Source organism: Anser cygnoides, chromosome 3 (genome assembly GCF_040182565.1).
Source record: "Anser cygnoides isolate HZ-2024a breed goose chromosome 3, Taihu_goose_T2T_genome, whole genome shotgun sequence".
NCBI classification, from domain to species: Eukaryota; Metazoa; Chordata; class Aves; order Anseriformes; family Anatidae; genus Anser; species Anser cygnoides.
Window position 1 is genome coordinate 103,057,929 of NC_089875.1, and position 21,938 is coordinate 103,079,866.

At 35.5% G+C, this 21,938-nt stretch overlaps 1 protein-coding gene across 3 annotated transcripts in view; it reads right to left on the reverse strand.

The window, feature by feature from the left end:
* The window catches only part of PXDN (peroxidasin), an 80,692-nt gene that overhangs the window by 50,307 nt on the left and 8,447 nt on the right, over positions 1-21,938 (reverse strand). For all 3 annotated transcript variants that reach the window (XR_010830587.1, XM_048078576.2, XM_048078575.2), the window contains exons 2-3: positions 4,640-4,711; positions 4,123-4,194 (exon numbers count right to left, since the gene is read on the reverse strand). Coding sequence is in view for 2 of the 3 variants with exons in the window: in XM_048078576.2 (XP_047934533.1) it covers positions 4,123-4,194; positions 4,640-4,711 (144 nt within the window). In the remaining variant the exon portion in view is untranslated. The remainder of the gene's footprint in view (positions 1-4,122; positions 4,195-4,639; positions 4,712-21,938) is intronic.

Consider the following 21,938-nt stretch of genomic DNA (forward strand, 5'->3'; position numbering starts at 1 on the left):
AGACGCTGTTTAACATATTTGTCAGTGACAGGGACAGTGAAATTGAGTGCACCCTCAGCAAGTTTACTGATGACACCAAACTGTCGACATGCTGGAGGGAAGGGATGCCATCCAGAGAGACCTGGACAGGCTTGAGAGGTGGGACTGTGCAAACTTCATGAGGTTCAACAAAGCCAAGTGCAAGGTCCTGCATCTGGATTGGGACAATCCCAAGCACAAATACAACTTGAGAATGGATTAAGAACAGCCCTGATGAGAAGGACCTGGGGATGTTGATTGATGAGAAGCTCAACATGAGCCAGCAATGTGTGCTTGCAGCCCAGAAAGCCAAGTGTATCCTGGGCTGCATCAAAAGAAGCCTGGCCAGCACGGCAAGGGAGGTGATCCCCCCCATACACTGTGCTCTTGTGATACCTCACTTGGAGTCCTGCACCCAGCTCTGGGGCCTCCAGCACGAGAAGGACAAGGAAGTATTGGAAGGAGTCCAGAGGAGGGCCACAAAGATGATTAGAGAGCTGAAGCACCTCTCCTATGAAGAGGGGCTGAGGGAGTTGGGGTTGTTCAGCCCAAAGAAGGGAAGGCTTGGGGGAGACCTTATAGTGGCCTTCCAGTACCTAAATGAGGCCTACAGGAAAGCTGGGGAGGGGCTCTTTTTCAGGGATCATAGTGATAGGACAAGGGGTAATGGCTCTAAACTAAAAGAGGGTAGTTTTAGGTTAGATAATTAGGAAGAAATCCTTTACTGTGAGGGTGGTGAGTCACTGGAGCAGGTTGCCCAGAGGGGCTGTGGATGCCCCATCCCTGGAAGTGTTCAAGGCCCGGTTGGATAGGGCTTTGAGCAGCCTGGTCTAGTGGAATGTGTCTGTGCCCATAGCAGAGGGTTGGAACCAGGTGATCTTTAAGGTCCTTTCCAACCCAAACCCTTCTATGATTCTATGATTTCTATCGCTTCCTTCACACTAGCTTCTAGTTTACTGCTCAGTAAAATACATTCTCTTTATGTGAAAAGCTCTTTGCAATTGCTAACCTATATTTTACATTTTTCCATTTCTCCTCCCCAAATCCTTTCTTTTTTTGTCTTAACCTCACTCTTCCCACTACTGATCACAGATCTAACATCTTAGATGTCAAAAGCATATTCCTTCAATTCCCGATTGTCCTCTGTCTTGGAGAATAAACTGTTGACTTTCAGGATCATGAAGGATCTTACAGTTTCCACAAACCTGCCTACAGCTATATTAAAAGGCTGGGTAGTTTTTCTTTCTCCTCTTTCAATAATAACTAACTCAGTTAACTGAATAAGCATAAAGTTGTTCAGTAAACTGAATAAGTCACGGGAAGTCAATTAAATATATTCAGTGTACCATATACATAATGCAACAACATGCTTGTATATGCAGCAGCAACAAATTACAAACATGGTACCAATTTTTTTGCTCATATTAATACAACTTTTTAGAAGTTTATTTTATACAGTAGTGTTTACATTATCCTTTGCAGAAGGGGGAACGAAAACATTATACAGAATTACTAAAGTGCAGAAAGAAACTACATTATGGATGAGGTCCAAGCTACTAATGCTTTTTTCATCCTTTCTAAAGAACCAGATTGCCAGTACTAAGGTACATGAAATAAGAAAGAAAGGCAGAAAGGCAGAAAGAAACCTCTTGGTTTCATAGCAAAGCAAGGATAATGACATATATTACTTTCCAGCTTTTGGTATATGGATTCAGACAAGTTATTACCACAAACAGCACAGCAAGATCATGAAAAAAATTATGTTTATAGAACTTCAGAACATGTTTACATAACTGGAAAAATTTCAATTACATCAAGAAAAAGAAAGCAAATAATCCTAAAAAAAATAAGCATCCAAAATCGTATGTGAATAGTTTTGTTTTTATAATTTAAGGACCAACTTTTACAATTTTTTCTCCAGACAGATAATTCTGAAAATAGGCACACCTCATAAAGCTATAAGCTCAGTTTCAGAAATGAATAATACAAAAAAGCATTTGACAATTCTGAGGCTTATTTGAGATTTCCTTGTAAAAGTTTTGTCTGAAAGCTAAAACTGATCTGCAGTAAATACACAGGAATGGGCCCTGACATCTCTCATAGACTGGCCTTTTAAATTTTTATTATATATGCTGTATTATGTTTTATACTTGCATATTTTATATCGCAGTATATACTTGCAACTATTTTCTACATACTTATATAGATGTATGTAAGTGTTAATAAATATATTTCACTAAATCAAAGCCTTTGAGAAATTACAGACTTTCTAGAGCCTGTGAAGACTAAATTTTCAAAACCATCTGCCACCCAGTACTTCAGTTCTCATAAGGACACATATAACACCGTGGGCTAATAATCTCATTTTATTAAATAGAAGAATACAAATATCCATAGGATCACGCTACCCAAACCCACAATTATTCTGGATGATTTGGCTACATAATATTAGATTCCAAACAATCTTATAACTTTGTGGGAATAATATAGTCTCTCCCCCTAATTTCTACTTCAGTTGATTCTATTGGGAAAAAGTCTGTTTTGTTTCCTTTGTTCCATAGAATACACTTAGCATGTGCTTACTCAACTGAACTTTTCACAGCTTAACTGTATTCATTTGGTACATTTGAGCCTTCTGTGCTGATATCTGTCCAGTACCAGCACTTTTATAATGCTACAGTCGTACAGTCCTGCTGAACAAAATTTCACAGCCATCAAAATAGGCAAAAACACCCTCTTAAAGTCCATTTTAAAAAAATAGGCAATATTTTTAAAGAAGAGCTCACTGTAATTCAGTGAACTACCACATTTAACTTTGTTTTCAAATTTTACAGGGAAGAAGAAAAGAAAAAAATCTTCCACTGAGCAATATAGGTATCATTTAATACACAGTATTATAAGTATATGAAAACAAGCATATTATAATTCAGTTACCTCTTTTCAGTCTTTTACTAAACTGAATGGAGAGCATAGTTCAGTTTTATCTCAGATTTACTACAGCTTTGCAAAAACAAGCACGTGAAAATAATGAACTAATTTGAACAGATTATTCTAATAATTAGAACAGCTATTTCTGCATAGCTGCTGGCTATGGAAAGAAACCTAGACATCCTGAATTAGGAGACTTTAAGTACTCCACTACTAAATAGTTTGTATCTCAAGTTACAAAGCACCAGATTGACCACACAAACATGTCTTGTAAAAATTAGAGATCATCATAGACTTTAATAATTTATTAGGGATGCTCTGTTCAATATTCTCTTTCCTCCATTTTTATGGAGAATACACAGCTTTATTACTGCAAGACAACACATATAAAAATAAGACCCGGAAATATGTTCAAACAGCTTTGGAAGCCAAGAAATATACCTGCATAAATTTATGTGATTTTTATTTTCCTTGCTTCTTACACCCCCTTACAGGTACATTCAGGCTGCATTCTTAAAAACTATATGGACAATTAAATATCTGAATTGTTTCTGAAACACTGAAATCTCGAAGTCACCATTTTTTTCTGTACAGAACTTTAACAATGATCAATATGCCAAGAAAATGGAGTGAGACTTTTCTATGTGACACTACATAAGGAAGACTCCAGAGACTACAGCTGAGAATCCATGACAAGTTATTATTCAACTTTAGTCTTTTTACACATAAAAATAACAATCTGGGGTGCTCTTTGCTTATTTGGATAATTAATACACTTGATATGTCTGTTAAAAACATTTATTTATTTAACATTTTATTCTCAAAATAAACAGGTTGCCTGAAGACATAAACCTCATGGTCAATCATATAGGTAGTTTTTCATTTTGTTTGACTTTTCTCTTATTTCTAAGTTACATATAGTTAACAGCAACTAGTAAGCCTTTCAAAATCTACTGCATACAAACAGATGCTGAAGTCTAGCAAATTTCAAATCACCTACTTACAGAAACAGGTTCACAGTTGTCCCTGCCCCATAAATTAATTTCACTAATTTTCAAAGCAGTTTATCACCTCAGAGGATAAATCAGATTAAAACTCAATATCAGATTAAAACGCTTCCCAATGAAGAAGTTCAGTTATGTATTGATATAAAAAAGTGACATTCATTTAACTTACAGATATTTCAGATTTTCAAGGTCTCCAAATGCCCCACTAGGTATTCTTTTAATTTGATTGTTGTTTAGAAGCCTACAAAAAGAAATAAAGAAAAATTTATTTTAGCATACAAGAACAGTACGAAAAAATGTGTAACAGTTGTGTAATGTGTAACACAACAGTTTTGTTGTGACTACATATTAAATTATGTGATATTACAACTAAAATATTTATCACAATTTAGAAACAATGATATAGTAAAGTTGTGCATTTTTTTTGGTATCTGCAATTAAAGAATGTTTTAATGTTAATAAAATGTTAGGATACAAATACTTTCCTTTTTTATTTTAACAGACATATACCTGGTTTTGCTTTCAAATACTTTGGACTTAAACCCTATTTCCCTCACCTGTGTAAATACTAGAACTGAAATTTGTTAGAGTACTTACCTGTGAAATGTGAGTAAATTTGGCACAGTATCAAGTTAACCATATTAAATCAAAAGGGAAAAGGGCCTTAGGGTTGAAAAATAACTTACAGTGTGTTCAAGTTTTTAAGCCGTCTAAATTCTCCAGGCTGGATTTCTTTAATCCTATTAAATCTTAGATCTCTGTAGAATAAAGAAAAAAAATCATGTTATTAAGAGCAAAGCAAACAAACAAAAATGATGTATTTTTTCATAAGAAAAACTGAACTAAGCACAAGTCTTTGGGGACCACTTTGACCAGCCTCCATGCATAAACCTTAAATGTGGATGAAGACAGAAGCAAAACAATTCTAGTTTGACAGGGTTTAGCAGAGGATTCACCAAATACTACCTCAGCAGTCAATGCTGAAGGCTGCATCTAGGCTAAACCTGTGTTCATGAAGGATATTCTCTTCCACAATGAAGCATCTTGTAATGGGACGTTGGCTTGTATTTCACTCAATGGAATCGTCTTCATATTCTGAAAGCTGCTTGTAAATAATAGAGTAAAACTCTAGAAAAAAAATGAGATCAGAAAAAAGCTCAGAAAAAAAAGAAAAAACAGCTTTCAAGACTTCTAAGCTACTCCACTCTTCTGTTCTGGATAAGGAGGCATAGGTGCCTTCTGTCGGTCTGCTTTTAAAACCTGTAAATCCAGTTGCTTGAAGCAATTTATTTTCTTATTTCCTTATTTTATATTTCTTTTATATTTTATATTTTTTTCTTTTATATTTTTGTTTTATATTTCTTTATTTTATATTTCTTTATTTTCTTTAATTATACTTTCTCCTAACTTTTGATATGTCTTCACCACCTTCAGCTTCCAGCTATATTCATAGCTTAATAAGAATTTCTCCAAGAAGCAAACTCTGATTTTTCAAGTGAGATGCTGAAGAGAAAGCAGTGACATGGAGATATAGATGCTCAGAAACAGATTCAGTCAACTCATTTTGATGACCAACAGACCCATGCAAAAGGAAAAATAAATAATAATAATAATTAAAAACAAAACAAAACAAACAAAACAACAACAACAACAACAAAAAAAAAACAGGAAATAATTTTCTGCCTGATTAGCAAATTGAATTGGCTTCCTGGAAGGTCACAAAAGTGAGAGAGGGACTGCAAGGAAAGAAGACAATCAGATCTGGTCTGCCATCTTCCCTAGCACCTGACGAAGAACATGTGTATAAAGCAGGACTACGTCATCTCTGGCAAGCAAACAGAAGGGAAGCAAATGGAAGTAAGTAAAATCTGAAAGATCACGACCACCATGCTTATTGCACTGTTATTCTTAGAACAAACATTATCAATTGCTTCAAATAACAAATATAAAGAATACGCCCCTTTTTTGTTCTCTGAATTGTTACAATTATGCTTCATGAGCTATTTCTTGTACACAGAGAACAAAAAAATGTTAATTCATGACCACTGTAGATTTCTCAAGAACAGTTTCTTTCAAACTGTCTTAATTTCCTTATCTAACAGGATAATAAACCATGGATAAGGAAATAAGAGTATACATTATGCACATTAGTTTGGGGTTTTGATACAGGCCATTTATATAAACAAACCAGAGAAATATGGCTTGGAGGAAATTTCTGTAAAACAAGTGTAAAACAAAATTGGTAGGAAATAAGATAGAGAATAAGATTAGTTACTGAACAGAAAGACTGTATCAAGTAGAACTGGGCAGAAATCTGCCATAAGGTATTAAATAGTTCAAGACAATGATGGTTGAAGGAAAAAGTAAGGTTAAAAGTAAGGTTCATACAGATGCTGACAAGTTTGGAGTGACTAAAAATATTCTGGAGGATGTTTGAGATGAGAAACAAGCCTGAAGTTATAAATCCCTGAGAAGTGGAAATAATTAACTGAACAGCAGTGAGAGAGGGAACTACCAGAGAGCCACCAGTTTTTCAAGTCAATAAAGGCTTGGGTAAAAAACAACAAAAAGCCTCAACCAACAATGCCATATCAGAGTGGTAAAAAAAGCATGTACAACACAAAACAGGAGCACTGTTCTTCAGGCCTGAAATGTCAATCTCCCATGGTATAGACCATGTTCAAGATCAGCTTTGAGAACTGCATTTTAGGGGACAGAAGCAAAAAGCTTACCAGGAGTAAAAAGCTGACTTGCAAGCAGGGCACTGGAACCTGTCACCTTGGAGTAAGGATGGCAGAAATAAGGACTATGTTGGACTGCTGAACAACTACCGGTCATTCAGCAAGGCCAGATCTCAATACAGATCTCAAAAATCCAGAACAAGTATATTTTGTGTTGCTGAAATCATGTGGTTAATCAGCAGCATGAGGTTCTTTGCCCCTTTTTCAGTCTAGTTCCTGCCCAACCATGCTGCCTCCTTTCCTACCCCCCAAAGCATGTTCCCTGTCCATTTGCTTCTCTTTATGAGAACCTTTATGGGTTTCCCTCATTTTGTTTTTACAAACCAGCTGAATCCCTGCTGTATGCTCTGCTTTGGAGGTCATCAATCCTGACGTCCAAATCCTGCTACCTGCCAGATGGCAATGGATGGTGGAAGCAGTAGCCTGAGGCAGTCCACCTCAGCTTTTGACTGTCTTTTTTTTTTTTTTCCCTTCCTCATCAGTTACCATATATTACTGAAAGGAAAACAATAAATGAAACAATCAATAAAAATAATGCACTTATGGTGACAACATGGGATTTTGGAATACTGTAATATTTTTTGGATAAATATCTAAAACTAACTGTTATGTATTCATTTCTTGTACATAGAGGATATGAACAAATTTAGTATACCTGCCTCCTAATTCAGGTTGTTGCCTTTATTACATATTTACAATGAAAATATTTATTCCTTTAAATTATACCTAGACAACACGAAAATACTTTTAGGGAAAAGGAGGCTACTGTGACTTTCTTATATTGAATATTCTGGGCTTCTGTTCCAGTACCTAAGCATCTTCCTTCAGAGCAATTCTGCCTGACCTCCGTAAATGCTTTCCTAATATTGTTATCTCTTTGCTCTCATTTACAAACAATGTCAACCATGCATCGTAAACCGACGACTCCCAGGATTACTTTCCTGGCCCTGTGTCATCTGCTCCGTGCTAAGTCATGGAGCACGAGCAGGAAATGATCGGGCAAGCGTGAGGTTGCTGGGGCCAAGAACGTGCCAGGGAGCACGCTGACAATTTAGCACTTGGACGCCCTTGGAGGCGCGCTCCAGCGCCTGCGAGTGGGCTGGGTCCCACTGCTCTGCTTGCAGATGCCAAAGAGCACACAGCAAAGGGAGTGCAACAAGCAGCTGCTTAGCAGGCTTCCCTTGCTCTGTGTTTTAATGCAAATCTGTAAGATCTAGTTGTATGGCATATAAATAAATGCAAAATGAAAGAATAGCCCTAAATAAAAAGTTGGTTTCGTATGACACAAAATGGTGAATGGTGAATGCCGTGTATCTAACTTCAAAATTTGCTGAGCTATCTGAAATGATGCCTCTGGTTTGCACTTTCTTTGTGAAATGTTAAATTTTAAGACCAAGTATTTTTCTTTTTTGTGTGACAAAGATCTTGTATTAATAAGCAAACAAGTTGGGCTGCAGATACTTTTTGTCTGGATGAAAATGAACTCTGATAAATTCCTTATTTGAAGGAGCCTATTTTTAAAAAAGCAGACTAATAATATTTCCAAATTAGCAATCAAAAATAACTTTTAACAGTATTTTTATCTAATTAAACAAGATGAAAACTTCTAAATATATAAATAATATTATGCAGCTCCTACTGTCATATATAAACTAATTTTCCCATGGCAGCTCTTAGCACTCCACAATGCCCTATTTAAGTTTGCTCTGGCAGTACACAGTAATGAAAACTGAGTTCTCTGTTAACACGTTCTAATGAGCAAGACAACATTCAGGCACATAAATGAATTGCAAGTTTATAAAAAGTATTTTATAAAATACAGCAATATATACTGAAATGCGTTAATGAATATTAGGAGCATGAAAATCACACAATAGAATATACAGTGAATTATACAGCTTTGGAATATACTGAACTTAAGAAAAAGCCAATTTAAAGAGTTTGTTTTTACACTGTTTGAAATACAGGAATCCTTCACTAAGAACGAACTGCTTTTATTCGGAACAAACCACGCACTGAAATTAAAACTGAAACTTTTTATTTTTTAAAGATTTTTTTTTTTTAAAACACAAAATCTACACTAAGTAGCTTTCGTTTATCCTTTTGTTTTCTAATTATTGCAAAACAACATCCTGGGAAGAGAGTTAAGGCTCTACATTTCATTAGTTTTATAAAATAAGAGACTTGGTGTGCTTTAATAATCCTACTGCAGATTCCTTTTGGCATATATCTGACTTTTAAAGGTGCTCTTTTTTCCTCAAACTAAAACAACAGCAACAACAACAACAAAAAGAACTGTTCTAAATAAAACTGATTAAAAGCAGGGCTGCCAACAGGTCATGTACTCCCATCACACACTTCAAAATGTGGCAGCCTGGGCATCCAGTTGTGGATATTCAAAGTCAAAACAAGTCCCCCCCAGTCGCTGGTGGTAACCTATTTGCTGCCAGGTAATAAGCACTCACTAAGCAGCAGCTCATACAAAAGGGGTTTCCCCAAACGGGGCAAATAGGCAAATTCCTGATGAGGGACACAATGGGAAGGAGAGCACCAGCACTTCTCCTCCTGCTCCACCCCAGCCATGACCTTCTCATCTCGGCCTACAGACTGGCTACCCTGGTACTTCACTAGCCACAAGGGATTTCCTTAAGATCCCTTAACAGCTGTACACAGAGTATATCAGAAAAGACTTTTCATGTTTTTCAGTTTTAATTCACGTCAGAAATAAAGTGATCATGATGCAAAACCATATTAAGATCTTTAATAAGAAAGGAAAAGTAAAAAATAACCTGTTAAACTATTGCTTCATTCATAGATATCTCTTTCAATATATATACAAACATAGTTGGCCGATTCTTATCCAACTTAAGGAAATATAAACAATGTATCATGTGATGATTTACTTTAAAACATATCTTGTGCCATAGTGTATGTATGCAATCCACCGGCAGGGCATTAGCAAAGAACTCTACATCTCACACTCGCATCTGAGAGAAATGGTGAGATTAGGAAGATTTCAAATCTCATATCACAACTACAAGTATTCTTTCCATTGTTATAGGTTATACACATCTTTTTTATACAGTGTTCGATGAATTAATTACAGCGCACTTAAACCTCAATACAAAAGCCTTAGAACATTAACTTTAAATAAAACATTTAATAACAGCAAAGGCAGCTGAAAACATTCAGAACTTTGGTAGTTCATCCTCCCGGGTGCAGGATGGAAACCAAAGCAGAAATTAAACTGAAGGCTCATTGCTAGGTATAACAGTAAGACTTACATAGCACAACATAAATAAATATAGATTCCAATTTTAATAAGTGGAATCACCAAAATACCTCCCTAATAATGATATCTTCAAAATACTAGACTAATGTAAGTGATAAAACTAAGTTTACTTTGATCACTTTCTGTTCTACTGTTACAGAATGCTTGAGAGAACTTCTCTATATTCAAGTGGAAACTTTTAGGCATGACGTGTAATTTCATCATCTGTTTACAGCTCTCCTGATTTTGATAAAGATGAATGTAAACCTAGGCTATAAGCCCTATTTCCCTTGCAGATGAGAGAATAATGTTTGAATAATACATTTATTTGTTATTGTTCAGTGTTGAAGCTAAGGAGGACTAACCAAGCATGGCTTCTACACTTCATATAATTCTGTGACATGAGACACTTCGATTTTTAATACTTTTGGGTAGACCTGCTGTTCCACATCACCTATACTTCCAACCTGTAGAAGATCCCTTTAATCATTTGGAATCTACCAGCATTTTTCATAATTTTTTCTTGTCCAAAAATGAAAAAATATTACTTTACTTTAAGAAACACTACATGGCAATTAGACTAAGTGAAACAACAAAAAAAAAAAAATCAAAAACATAAGTTCCAAATAAAAGTAGAACTACTAGGTTTCTCCAAGAACAGCTGCTGTTTGAAACATGATGTTGACACATTAATGACTTCTATTATCTTCGTTAGAAAACAAAACAAACAAACAAAACAACAACAAAAAACACTGAAAATGAAATTAAATCTTGAATCTTCATTAGCAGTGAAGGTAAGTACCTCATTACATATATCATTTCACAGATTAAATGGTACTTTAGCATTGATTTAGGACTTGAAAGTTTTAAAATTCAAATCCCTGCCAGGTCAGAGATATTTCCTCAGTTCAAGAGAAGCAGAATCACCACAGCAGCAAAATGGAAATATCTAGAAAAATACTACTCCCTTAAGTATCTTAAAACGTGGAAGCTCTCAAATGCGAAGTTTAGACCATAAAAGTACAAGCCCTGTACCAAAAGCCCACCCCAAATGCAGACACTTTTAAAATCTCCAGTGAAAATTGTTTAAAGCTAAATCTCTCTCTCTGGAAGCATTTGTGAACTGCATACTAATATAATGTTTATCACTTAATTCTGAGAAATTAAAAGGAGGTGGTGGCTTTGGTTTGATAAGAATCAACAGGAATAATGCAAAATGCTTTCAAATGATGGTGTCCTTGTTACTATAATCTCTCTGAAACTCAGAGATATAAAAAGTCTGAAAGAGATCTAGGTGTGAAAGCCCATATATTCACTTATTTATCTGTTAAGGGTAGCTAATCAGCACCAATAAGAAAAGCCAAAACAGAAAAATAATAATTCCATCAGCTGCATAATATACACTGAATCAAGAAAAAAAAAAAAAAAAAAAAAGCAAAACCAGTTATTTTCTTTCTCTTTTTCTTTTACTGAAAGGGGAAACAATTTAATAAATGAAATAAATATTAAATTATTAGATCTATTTGATTTAATAGGTTAAATTAATAATTTAATTTCAAGAATGATCATTGCATTGATCATTTGTTTACCTCTCTTTAGATGTTTTAAAAAGGTAGGAATTGTCATAAGTGGATCACGTCATCAGTAGCAAATTCAAAAGAATGAAATAAGAGAAAACATTATTTTTTTCTAATAGCTGAAGATTAATTACAACCCAGCAGAAATAACCTATACCATAAATGCCAAACTACTATGTTTCTCAACACAGAACAAAAGAACTGCAAATGCCAGCAAGACTACATTGCTTATGTCTACTTTATTCTTATTCTTTTTTTATTCAAGGTCATCCCAGCAGGAAATGAAAAACAGCCATCAGCATAGTAAAAACATTCAAACAGAGCAGAGCATGAAAATTGCACAAAAGAGGTTATATAATCAAGTCAGAGCAGTAACTGGATGATGTCAATGGCACTTTAATGCTGCTTTAACTACTGCCCTGTAAAAAAAATGTGTCACTTTGTTGAACAAACAAAGAGAAGTCCTCCACTTTAAAAAAATAAAACCCAAACCCACTTTCAGCTATAGCACTACTTATATTAATCCTCAGTACTAGCAGCATGCTATTTTCTAGAATACCAGAGGAATCAAGACATCTTTTTGCCTGATTTTAAGATTTGGCCTTAGTCATTCTTTTAGAAACAAAATTACATTGTTCTCATTTTCTTGGCAATTCATTTTCTGGATGAATTCTAACCCCGTCTAATTACTACATATAGTACATGATTTTCTCTAATTTGCATTGAGAGATTTTATTATCTGTACATCACCATTCAGCACATAAAATAAAGCCACTGCACTTTTATACGGAAAACTAAAACATAATTCTTGCATGGTAAGTGTCTATTACAGTCAATAATATTTAGTATACCATAATTCTAGTAAGAAAAGTGAATGGCTGGATCATAAATACATTGAAATTTGTAGAATTGGACAGAGCAGATTTGGCAGTACTCACCTTGATCATAAAACCATGCTTACAAAATAAAAAAAAAGAGGATGATATTATTATTATTATTTAAATAATGCCTGATTGGGTCAAATAGGTAAGATTTGTTGAAAGGGACTTTCAATTTATAAGTCTTAAAAAATATATGTATCAGGTGCAGTTTTGGTGAATGGATAGCTTATGATCTTGCCTTCTCCAAGAGCTGAGGATTTGTTTTAACTAACAATTATTTTGCCATTAGAGTTGAAAGGAAAACATTTAAATGTGAACTCAATGAAACGCAATACGGTATTGTCTTACTAAGTCTGTAGATCCCTTTGCTGCCTTTGTTGCCAATTTTTCCAACCAGCTATGCAGTACCATTAATAAGACTCAAGCGGGATTTGCTGGTTCAAAGTTTTAGGCACATAGGCTTAATTGACATGAATTACACATGGAAATTTTACTTGGCATGATCTTTGTCTTTTCTACTTTCAGGGTTTTCCAAAATCCATCTGCTCCAGAAACACTGCATTTTGAACATGTAAGTTCTATTTTATAATTGTTTCTAATTCTCATGCTATGTTTAAGGAAAAAAAGAGCAAGATACAGAGTGAGTAAGAGATTTAGGAGTATGGCTAGAGGTAATGTTATTTGTGCGTCTCGAAGAAATAACAAGAAAAGGTAAAATCTATTTTTAGTGCTCTCAGGGGTACCTGTTTCTAAAACCAAACAATGAAAAAGGTTATTGATAGTACAGTCACGACTCACGGCTGATTATTTTTGACACAAATATCCTCGGGAAAGGGCTGTTTTCTTGCCCTGTGCTTATGCCATGCCCAATAAAATTGGCCAGAATATCTGTGCATGATGCTGCATTAAAATGAACATTAGATGGATAAGGTCTTGGATCAAGTGAAGAATGAACTGATGGTTGGCAGAATCAGCGTTGCAAAGAAATATTGATACATTGAAAAAAATTTAGAGAATTAGAGAGAGCTTTTCAGTTTCTTTCTCAATATCTACTCTGTTTCAAATGTACTTCTCAATTAAAAAAAAAAAAAAGTTTCTCTTCTACAGTACACTAAAGAAGATGCCAAAGAGGGAAGTGTATGGCATAGCAGGAATCACTGACACAAGTGCTGCAACATTGTTTTGTAGTTAATAGTCATCTAAATTATTACAGTGAAAAACCCACAAAAATACTGCTTTTACGTTATGATCATATATAAGCATTTGTTCTCATATCTACCATTGTGCAAAATAATGTTTTTGCACTTTTCTTCCTCACAAGATGCTTAAGTCTAAATTCTTTATCTATGAAATACTGGTATTCTCAGAGGAAAGAACTGAAAGCCAGAAAAAAGCATTATCATCCTCTGACTTCCCACACAGGACGTGTCCCAGAACAGTAGAGAAGTTCCTGTCTTAAGGCAATTATTTCTGACAGCACTGAACTACGCCTTTGAGAAAAATATAAAAGTGTGTTTCAAAAAGACCATGAATCAAGTGAGAACCTAAAGAAAGTCATTCTGGTAATTAACTTTGTTCACTGGTAAAAATGGGACAGTCTGACCTTCCTTCCAGCTTGAATGGGTTTATCTTCAGATTCCATTCACTGGAATTAAAAAGCTGTAAGTGAGATGCAGCATTGACTATTTTTTCTTAAAGTACATCCAAAGGAGTTAAGGACTGAAGTTCATACATGATTTTTTTTTCAGTAATTCTTAAAGACTAACAAAAATAAATTAATTTTAAAAATATATATCCTAAAACACCAAAAAAGGTTGGGCAGGAAAATATACTTCCAATCCTTTCTAACAAGGGTTTTTCTAATTTTGCTCTGTGGGGGATTAATTCTTTCTTTCCCGTCAGGAAAACGGATGCAGATGCATTACAAGCTACTGAGTGTTCATAGTCATAGAAGAAAACACGCACTGCTACAGAAGTTACCTGGGTTTCACCCAAGTGCCAGAGGTCTGATCCCTTCCTAAGTCTCCTTGTAGCTCTGCCATTTCAGTCTCTCTTACAAGGGTACCCAGGCCATAGGTGGAGGGCAGTCAGCTCCGAATGTCAGCAGCTCTTATGGCTGAAAATGTGGACCTAAGTGAGAGCTGAGAGACGTAACAAATGGCAGGTAAACTAAAAAATATGAGCAGGAAGTGTGATTTTTCCTGTCAGTGCATTTTCTGCACTTTTCTTTCATCAGGGAAGGCAGCTTCACTGATGCAGTCCTGTGATCTTGCATTATGGTCATAATACGAGCAAATAATGTTCAGTATCTACAATGCCAGTGACTTTCCTAAAGAATGTCTATTTTGTCTTCTTCAATTCAAAAAGTCTTTTAATACAAGATCCATGTCAAGCCAAAGGATGTGGAAAACTGAAGGAATCACTGCAACTAAATCTAACATCTAAATCTAACTCAAAAGGCTTCATTCATCGTAAATCCATGCGTCACTCCTCCCCCCTAAAAGGCAGATTTTATCAGAACATATTTCCAACTGTTAAGTACTTTCCAGTAATTTCTAATACAGTGATAGTCATATTATGTTCAAACAGACTCAGAAAGACTCAGGTGGTGTTAGAATTTATCCGGATGCTTGTTGTTATGGAAACAAAGGACATTTTACTATTCCTATGAAAAGCGTAAAGATCAGAAAACCAAATGCAGGTATTCTGTCACTTGGCTGCAGCCTGCCTTCCTGGTGTCTGACAAAGCGACAGCTCTTCCTTCCACTTAATGGAAAATCGCAGGTCAGCTCACTGAGAAAGCTCCAGCTCTTGGGATTGAATTGTCTGCTTCCTGAGGCTAATGACAGGCTGCCAGAGTAGATAAGTTAGCAATTTTCTTGTTCTGCCTCCCGCTCCTCCTGCTCCTGGCCAGGCAAACTCTGAACAAGAACCAGGAGTGTTGGCACTGCGTTAGGCCTCCTCCAATATTTATCTCCTCATTCCTCAACAGTGCATACAACCTCAGCACAGGAATCTGTGCATTCCTCCCTCAGAGGAGGAGAGAAGTTGTCTTCTGCCTACAAAGAGCACTGGAAGAAGACTTTTAACTGTAAAATACCCAATGGAGCAGCTTTTAGGGAAGGGAATCTCTGGAAATAGAGATTATTCCTTTCTTTTTCTTCTTGCTATGTCCATTCTAACACCTATATCAAAATTCTAATAATAACAACAACAAAAAAACCTTTAAAACAATTTTAGAGCCCCTTGTCATTTTCCAGTACTGCTCATTTCCCTAATCTCATATTTCTCATGTTTCCTAATCATCAGGTAACAACCCATGTTACAGAATGTATCAAAAGAATAAATAAAATATTAATAAGAAATATTACATTTTATATGTTTTTATCATATTCCACAATGCGTAGAATCAATCAACACAAACCTCATTTTACCTCTCAATACCTGCAAACTGTAGATGTGTCTGATATTTCCAAATCAGTGTTATTAGTCTTGTATGTCTTTGTTAGTTTTTCTACATTACAATAGCCTCAGGAGATGACATTTGTCTTAAATCATGCACCCTTCTTGCAGTTCTAACATTGCCACTACTAAGTCAACAATTAACTAAAGAGCATTTTTTTAATATTTCTGCAATTATTTCTTCACCTTAACAAAGTCCTAAAAATACCAGAAAAAGGTACGAAAGTTGGATAAAAAACGTTTTTACATGTTATTCCTAAGGCAAAAATAGTTGATTTCTGAATATAACTGAAGATATCAGATAGAATACACTCTGTGCTACTGCAGCCTTCACAGTTTAATGCCATTTTGAAGTTGTAATTCAAGCCAATGTTTCCATTCTGAACACATTTCAACTTACATCCTTGTTTTCATCGCCCCTTACCAGTTACAAACCAACTATCACTAAGATGATATAAATATCACTTGGGCCACGGGAGGAGCAACCTCACGCACTGTCTTGAAAAACATAGCTAACTCAATGCTCTCATTGAAAGCCTTGAGCTCTCAATGAATCTTTACTGGTGTTCAAACAGAAAGAAAAATGCATTCAACAACATTCATATGCAACAAAAGGGAAAAAGTTAAAACATTTGATGATTCTTGCAAAAAACAGAATGAAAGTAGTAGAAATACGCCTGAAAGGTTAATTTAAAACATCAACCTGCCTTTTAAGATAAGCAGATGTTTTCAAATATCCACATAAAAAATACCGAGCATGACAACTGAATAGATGGGAATAGTATTAATTAAAAATGAATTTGGGAAAGTCAAAGCTGTAGACATTTCCAAAGTAATAAATTTGCTGTTCCTAGGCGAGGGCAGAAGGCGTGAGGAAGCGCTGAGTTGGTGGCAAGGAGGCAACACAGGATGGGACCTCTTCAGCAAGGAAATCTTCAGCAGTGCCACTTATGGTTCCCGTCCCTCTCTCTGCCTGAACATGGCTCTCCAAGTTGTTTTCCAAAGCCGGCTTATTTTTAAGGTTTTCCCTGAGGTCAGGACTATTTTGGTGACAAAGGACAGCCTTAGGGACCAGTTAACAGCTTCCCTCAGTGGCAGCAGTGGATGAAGGAGTTCCTTTCCTCTTGCTCCTTTCCAGACCTCCTCTTCACTGGGGCTAATACCATTGTTCACAGGTATCACGGCACTCAAAGATCAGGGAAATGATTCAGAGTGAAGCCACATATGTTTTTCCCTTGTTTATTTTTCAACTAATTCCACAAACCAGCTAAGAAGACAAAGGACAGAAATGAGCAATTACTGCTGGCAGACAGAACCCAAAAGAAACTTAAGAACCTCTCATAGGGTGATTCTTCGGTATTGTTTCTTTTCTTCCTTTTTTTTTTTCCTTTTTTTTTCTTTTTTTTCTTTTTGTTTTCAGTTTGGTTTCAGTTTGGTTTTGTTTTGTGTTTGACTGCAAAGAGGTATAATCCCTATTTTATAAATTAAAAATGATGCAAAAGTTCCCAAACCACCAAAGAGAAAATTCAAACAAATCACAGAGGTACATACCAGCGTTAATATACTAAATAGACCATCTATTCAAATACATGAGACTTACAATTTTATTTTAGGGGTTGGACTCAATGTTCCTTGTGGCTCCCTTCCAGCTCGGGATATTCTATGATTCTATGATTTTTAATATACAGTATAAATAGCCATCTCAAAATATATATACATACATATGTTCATGAGTACTATCTGCAGCCAAATATTAAAAAAAGCTTAGTTTCAGTAACAATATATACTCACAAATTACTACTCAGCTATGAATAATAGGTCCTTAAAATGTTACCTTTCAAAACTGTATTTTTACACATTTTGATAATGTATAATTTGCAAGTACTCTATTTGACTAAGAACACTGCCATACTGCTTAAAAACCAATGAAAACACTTTTATTTTTTTATTTGCAAGGATTATTTGCCAAATTTTAAGTTCACCTGAAAAAAAATCCCCTGGACCCACAGCTAAAGTACCTTTGCAGTAAGACTGGTCAGAAGGACAAATATATCCTCTAATCCAGAGGCATACAGATGCCAATTTAAGGTTGGGATTTCCAAAAGCGCTTAGACACCTTAAGTAGAATTTAAAATGCTGAAGAGTCCAAGCCACAAAACCAGCACTTAACCTCTTAAGCACATAAATTTCTACTGGTAAAATTTCCTCAGACATCAGATGCTGTGCTACTACAGCAGTGATGTGGCTGAAATCTCTCCCCCTGAGGCTCTGCCTGCTCATACCCTTCCTCTGGTCTCCAGAGGGACAGATCCTTCCCATGTCCAGACATAGGGCTAAAGACAAGCTTGTGCTGAATGGACATTTTATTTCCCACCCACTGAAGCTTTGCTGATATGCAGTTAAAAACAGCAGATTTATGAAGCCAAAGAGACACCAACCAAAATAAGATTTATTTTTTTTTTTTCAATACAAGGAGGCATTCAACATTTTTTTCAAATCCTGATGCCATTGGAAATTTCTTGCATGTTGGCCCAGACCTTAAAAATAATATAATTTATGGACATCTAGCATCATGTTCAATTATCTCCAAAGTTCAAAATTAAAATAAATAAGTTCCACCCAAATCATCTGCTTGTTTTGCAAGATTTTTCATTTGTTTGTTTATACAGTCCAGAAGATTGGCACCTGAAATATGAAATATCCCTTTGAAGAAATAAGGATCTTTTCAAAACAAAGTGTGCCTGCAAAAGCCAGTAAGTAAAAATAAGATATTTTTATATTTAAGGAAATTATATTTGCATTGGGTTTACATTGCAAGGGTTTGGTGAGCAGAGCCCAGCAGCTGCCCCATGTCAGATCAGAGCCAGACCCAGCCAGCTCCAAAAAGGGACCTGCCGCTGGCCAGAGCTGAGCCAGGGAGCAACGCTGGGTGGGCCTCTGGGAGAGCAGAGTGAAGCACAGATCTTTCTACACAAAGAAAGCTCCTTATAGAGAGCCCAATAGTAATCATTTACATTCCTGATAGCTATGCCTTCAATCTACACGTAAAACTTGCTTTATCTATACATAGACATCTAATAAGCAAACATTTTACTTGATTTACTTCAGCTAATTCTACCCCTACCTGGGTGCTATTATAATTACTAAAGCTTCACCTAGGCCAAGAAAATTGAATCAGCAAATTAATGATTTGAATCTGGCTGGAGCAAACCACCTGTTCCCATAACCACACTGCTCTCACTGCACTTGGCACCCTGTCGCTGCTTCTCATTTCTTCCTGCCCATTTCTGGCACTTGAAACCAAATGTCTGGGTATTCTCATACAGAGACTGAAAATGTCACCCAAGTCAAAAACCCCAATTTTATGATTCAGCTTATGTCTTGAAAAAATACCCTAAAATATTCCTACTTTTCAAGTTTCTCAAAACGCCATCAAACCAAAACCTTTCTCTTGAACTCAAATTACAATTGTTATCCCCAATCTGAACAGTGAAAACATATCCCCTAAAAGACACCTTGCTCTGATAGGCAGCCTCCCAGCAGCAAGTAATCACTCTATATGATTTACATGCACATACCAGACCACCACACTACTGTTCCAGCTTTTTGCATTATCTGAGCAGACAGTATAAGGAGATAGACAATGTTTTTGTTTTTTTTTTTTGACAGGCTGACTAGAGTTACCTGTGCACCAGACCACACACTGCTGTCTGGTCTTTTTTCAAAAATACTTTTTTCAAAAATATTTTTGAAAAATATATTCAAAAATATTTTTGAAAAATGGAGGAAAAAAAAACATTTTCTTACCATTAAAACATTATAAGACTTTGATTCAGAGACACACTTTAAAAATCAGAATATTGATGACGGCTTTGCTGAATCAGGCATGAAACAGAATCCAACATCAGACAACAAAAGTATGATTTTATATACAAATGGCTGATCAAAATCATGAAGAGACAGAATATTTACCTTCTGTAGAGCACAGTGGACCTTGGACAGAGGCTACAAGCCTTTGAATTTAACTATGTTGAGAAGTCTGAAAACCTGCACAGAATTTCATGTTGCCCTAGCTATGATGTTTATACTGCCTGAAGATAAGCTGAAGCAACCACAGACTTGCTTATGCTATATTTTATCTCCTATAAGGGACACTGGCAGCCAAATAGCTAGTAAAAGGCTACTGAATCCATGAGTCTGGCTAATGCAATGCTGACACTTAGCAGTCATCATCCTGCTTGCCAAAAGCAGTCATTACTCTTGTGTACAAAGTAATATTGTTTTCCTTTTTGAGAGCAGCCAGGCAATGAGCAGAGTGTTGTAATAGGTGATTTAAGGGGAAAGAATGCTTAAACAAGAATTTTCAGAAAGATCTGGGGAGTGGTAATTGGAAAGAGAATAAAAGGTCTGAAAGTCCAAAGAACAGATCACACCAAAAAAGGAAGCCATGTCACAGCCATTAAAACTCATTTTGGAGTTAAATAAATATACTCATTGTTTTGCTTAATAAAACTCAGGAGAAAAAAAAAAAGAAAAAAAAAAAGAAAGAAAAAAAAAACAGAACACTACAGAACACTGTACCAAAGTTTACAGCGTTCAGTCTATAAGCTTTCACAAGGTTCAAGAAGCCATGTCAGGAACTGCACAAACTTTTAAATGCCTCAATCTTTGCTACAAGGGACTCGCACATGTAAATAGAAATTAAACAAAAAGAGAGGAAGCTGAGAGCCCACACCGATCTCTCTCTTGTGTCTTTCTCAAGAGGCTTGACAATCTTTGTTATTTACAATAAATCAAACATTTGTTTAATTTTCTTTAAAAAAATCACTTGACACTCATTAGCAACAGTAATAATTCCATGCCAAAAATAAATAAATAAATAAATAAATAAATAAATGATCTGTCAGCCAGATAAGCAAAAGGAAGCAAAAGGAAATATTTGAGTCACTCTATTCCAGCTCAGCCAGCCCTCATTGCACTATCTCTGTGGATTGCCTTGAACCTCTGCCCATCTTTACAGTAATAAAGCCTGAAAAGTTATTTTTGTTTTGTTTTCATCAAATCCAAAATGGAACAAATGATAAAGACAATTTGGCTCAGTTGCTTCCATTTTACTGAGGGTATATGCATATATACACACATACACTCTATATGTGTAGCATGTATATGTATAAACACGTACATCACACGAGTTTTTAAAATATTAACTTATTTGTATACATAAAGTTCTCCAGAAAGATAAGCAACTATAAATACTTAGCTTGTGCAATACATCTTTTTAAATGTCACCTTTATAAATTGACCTTCTCTGTAAGGTAAAGTCATAGCCTATGAGGACATAAACACATAGTTTGACTTGCCAGAAAGAGATGCAGCAAATGTTCAGGCCCAGGAAGAGTCAGAAGTCTGGGCATTACTCAGGTATACAAAGATAAGCATAAGCTCACATTTGCAAGATAAGAGCTAGAGTGTTGTGATCACAAAATACTGTATAAAGTGGGGAATAACACTGTAAACAAACTACAATAATCTTTAAGTCTCAGAAATATGAATCCAACAAGAAGTAACTGAAACAAACACCATTTTAAGAGATGAATCAAGATGAGTGAAAATTTACAGTTTGTTTTTTCATTGTTCAAAATAAGATTGGGGCCTAATAACATTTTCATTTTATCTATTACACAGAGTAAAATTTTCCTGTAAAAGGACATTTTGTAATTCAGAGAATAAAAAATTGTGCAATTGTGCACATTACACACTATTTCTCTTCTTTTGTTATTTTCTGAATAGTTGTTTGTTATTTTTTTCATTTCATAATAGCAAGAACAATTTCTTCTATTATATTATGGTGTTTCTTTCCACAGCTTCCTTCTGTCTTTACCCTGAGCTCTGTTCTCTTCTTTGTCAGCTATACTTTCTGCTTTATTTCTGCTAGACTTCCAATGTTTTCATTTAAAATTAGTTTCTTTACAAGCCAATCCATGAGCACACATGGACAGCATAATGTTTATTTAATATCTAAATGGCCAACTTACATGCAAGAATGGCACAAA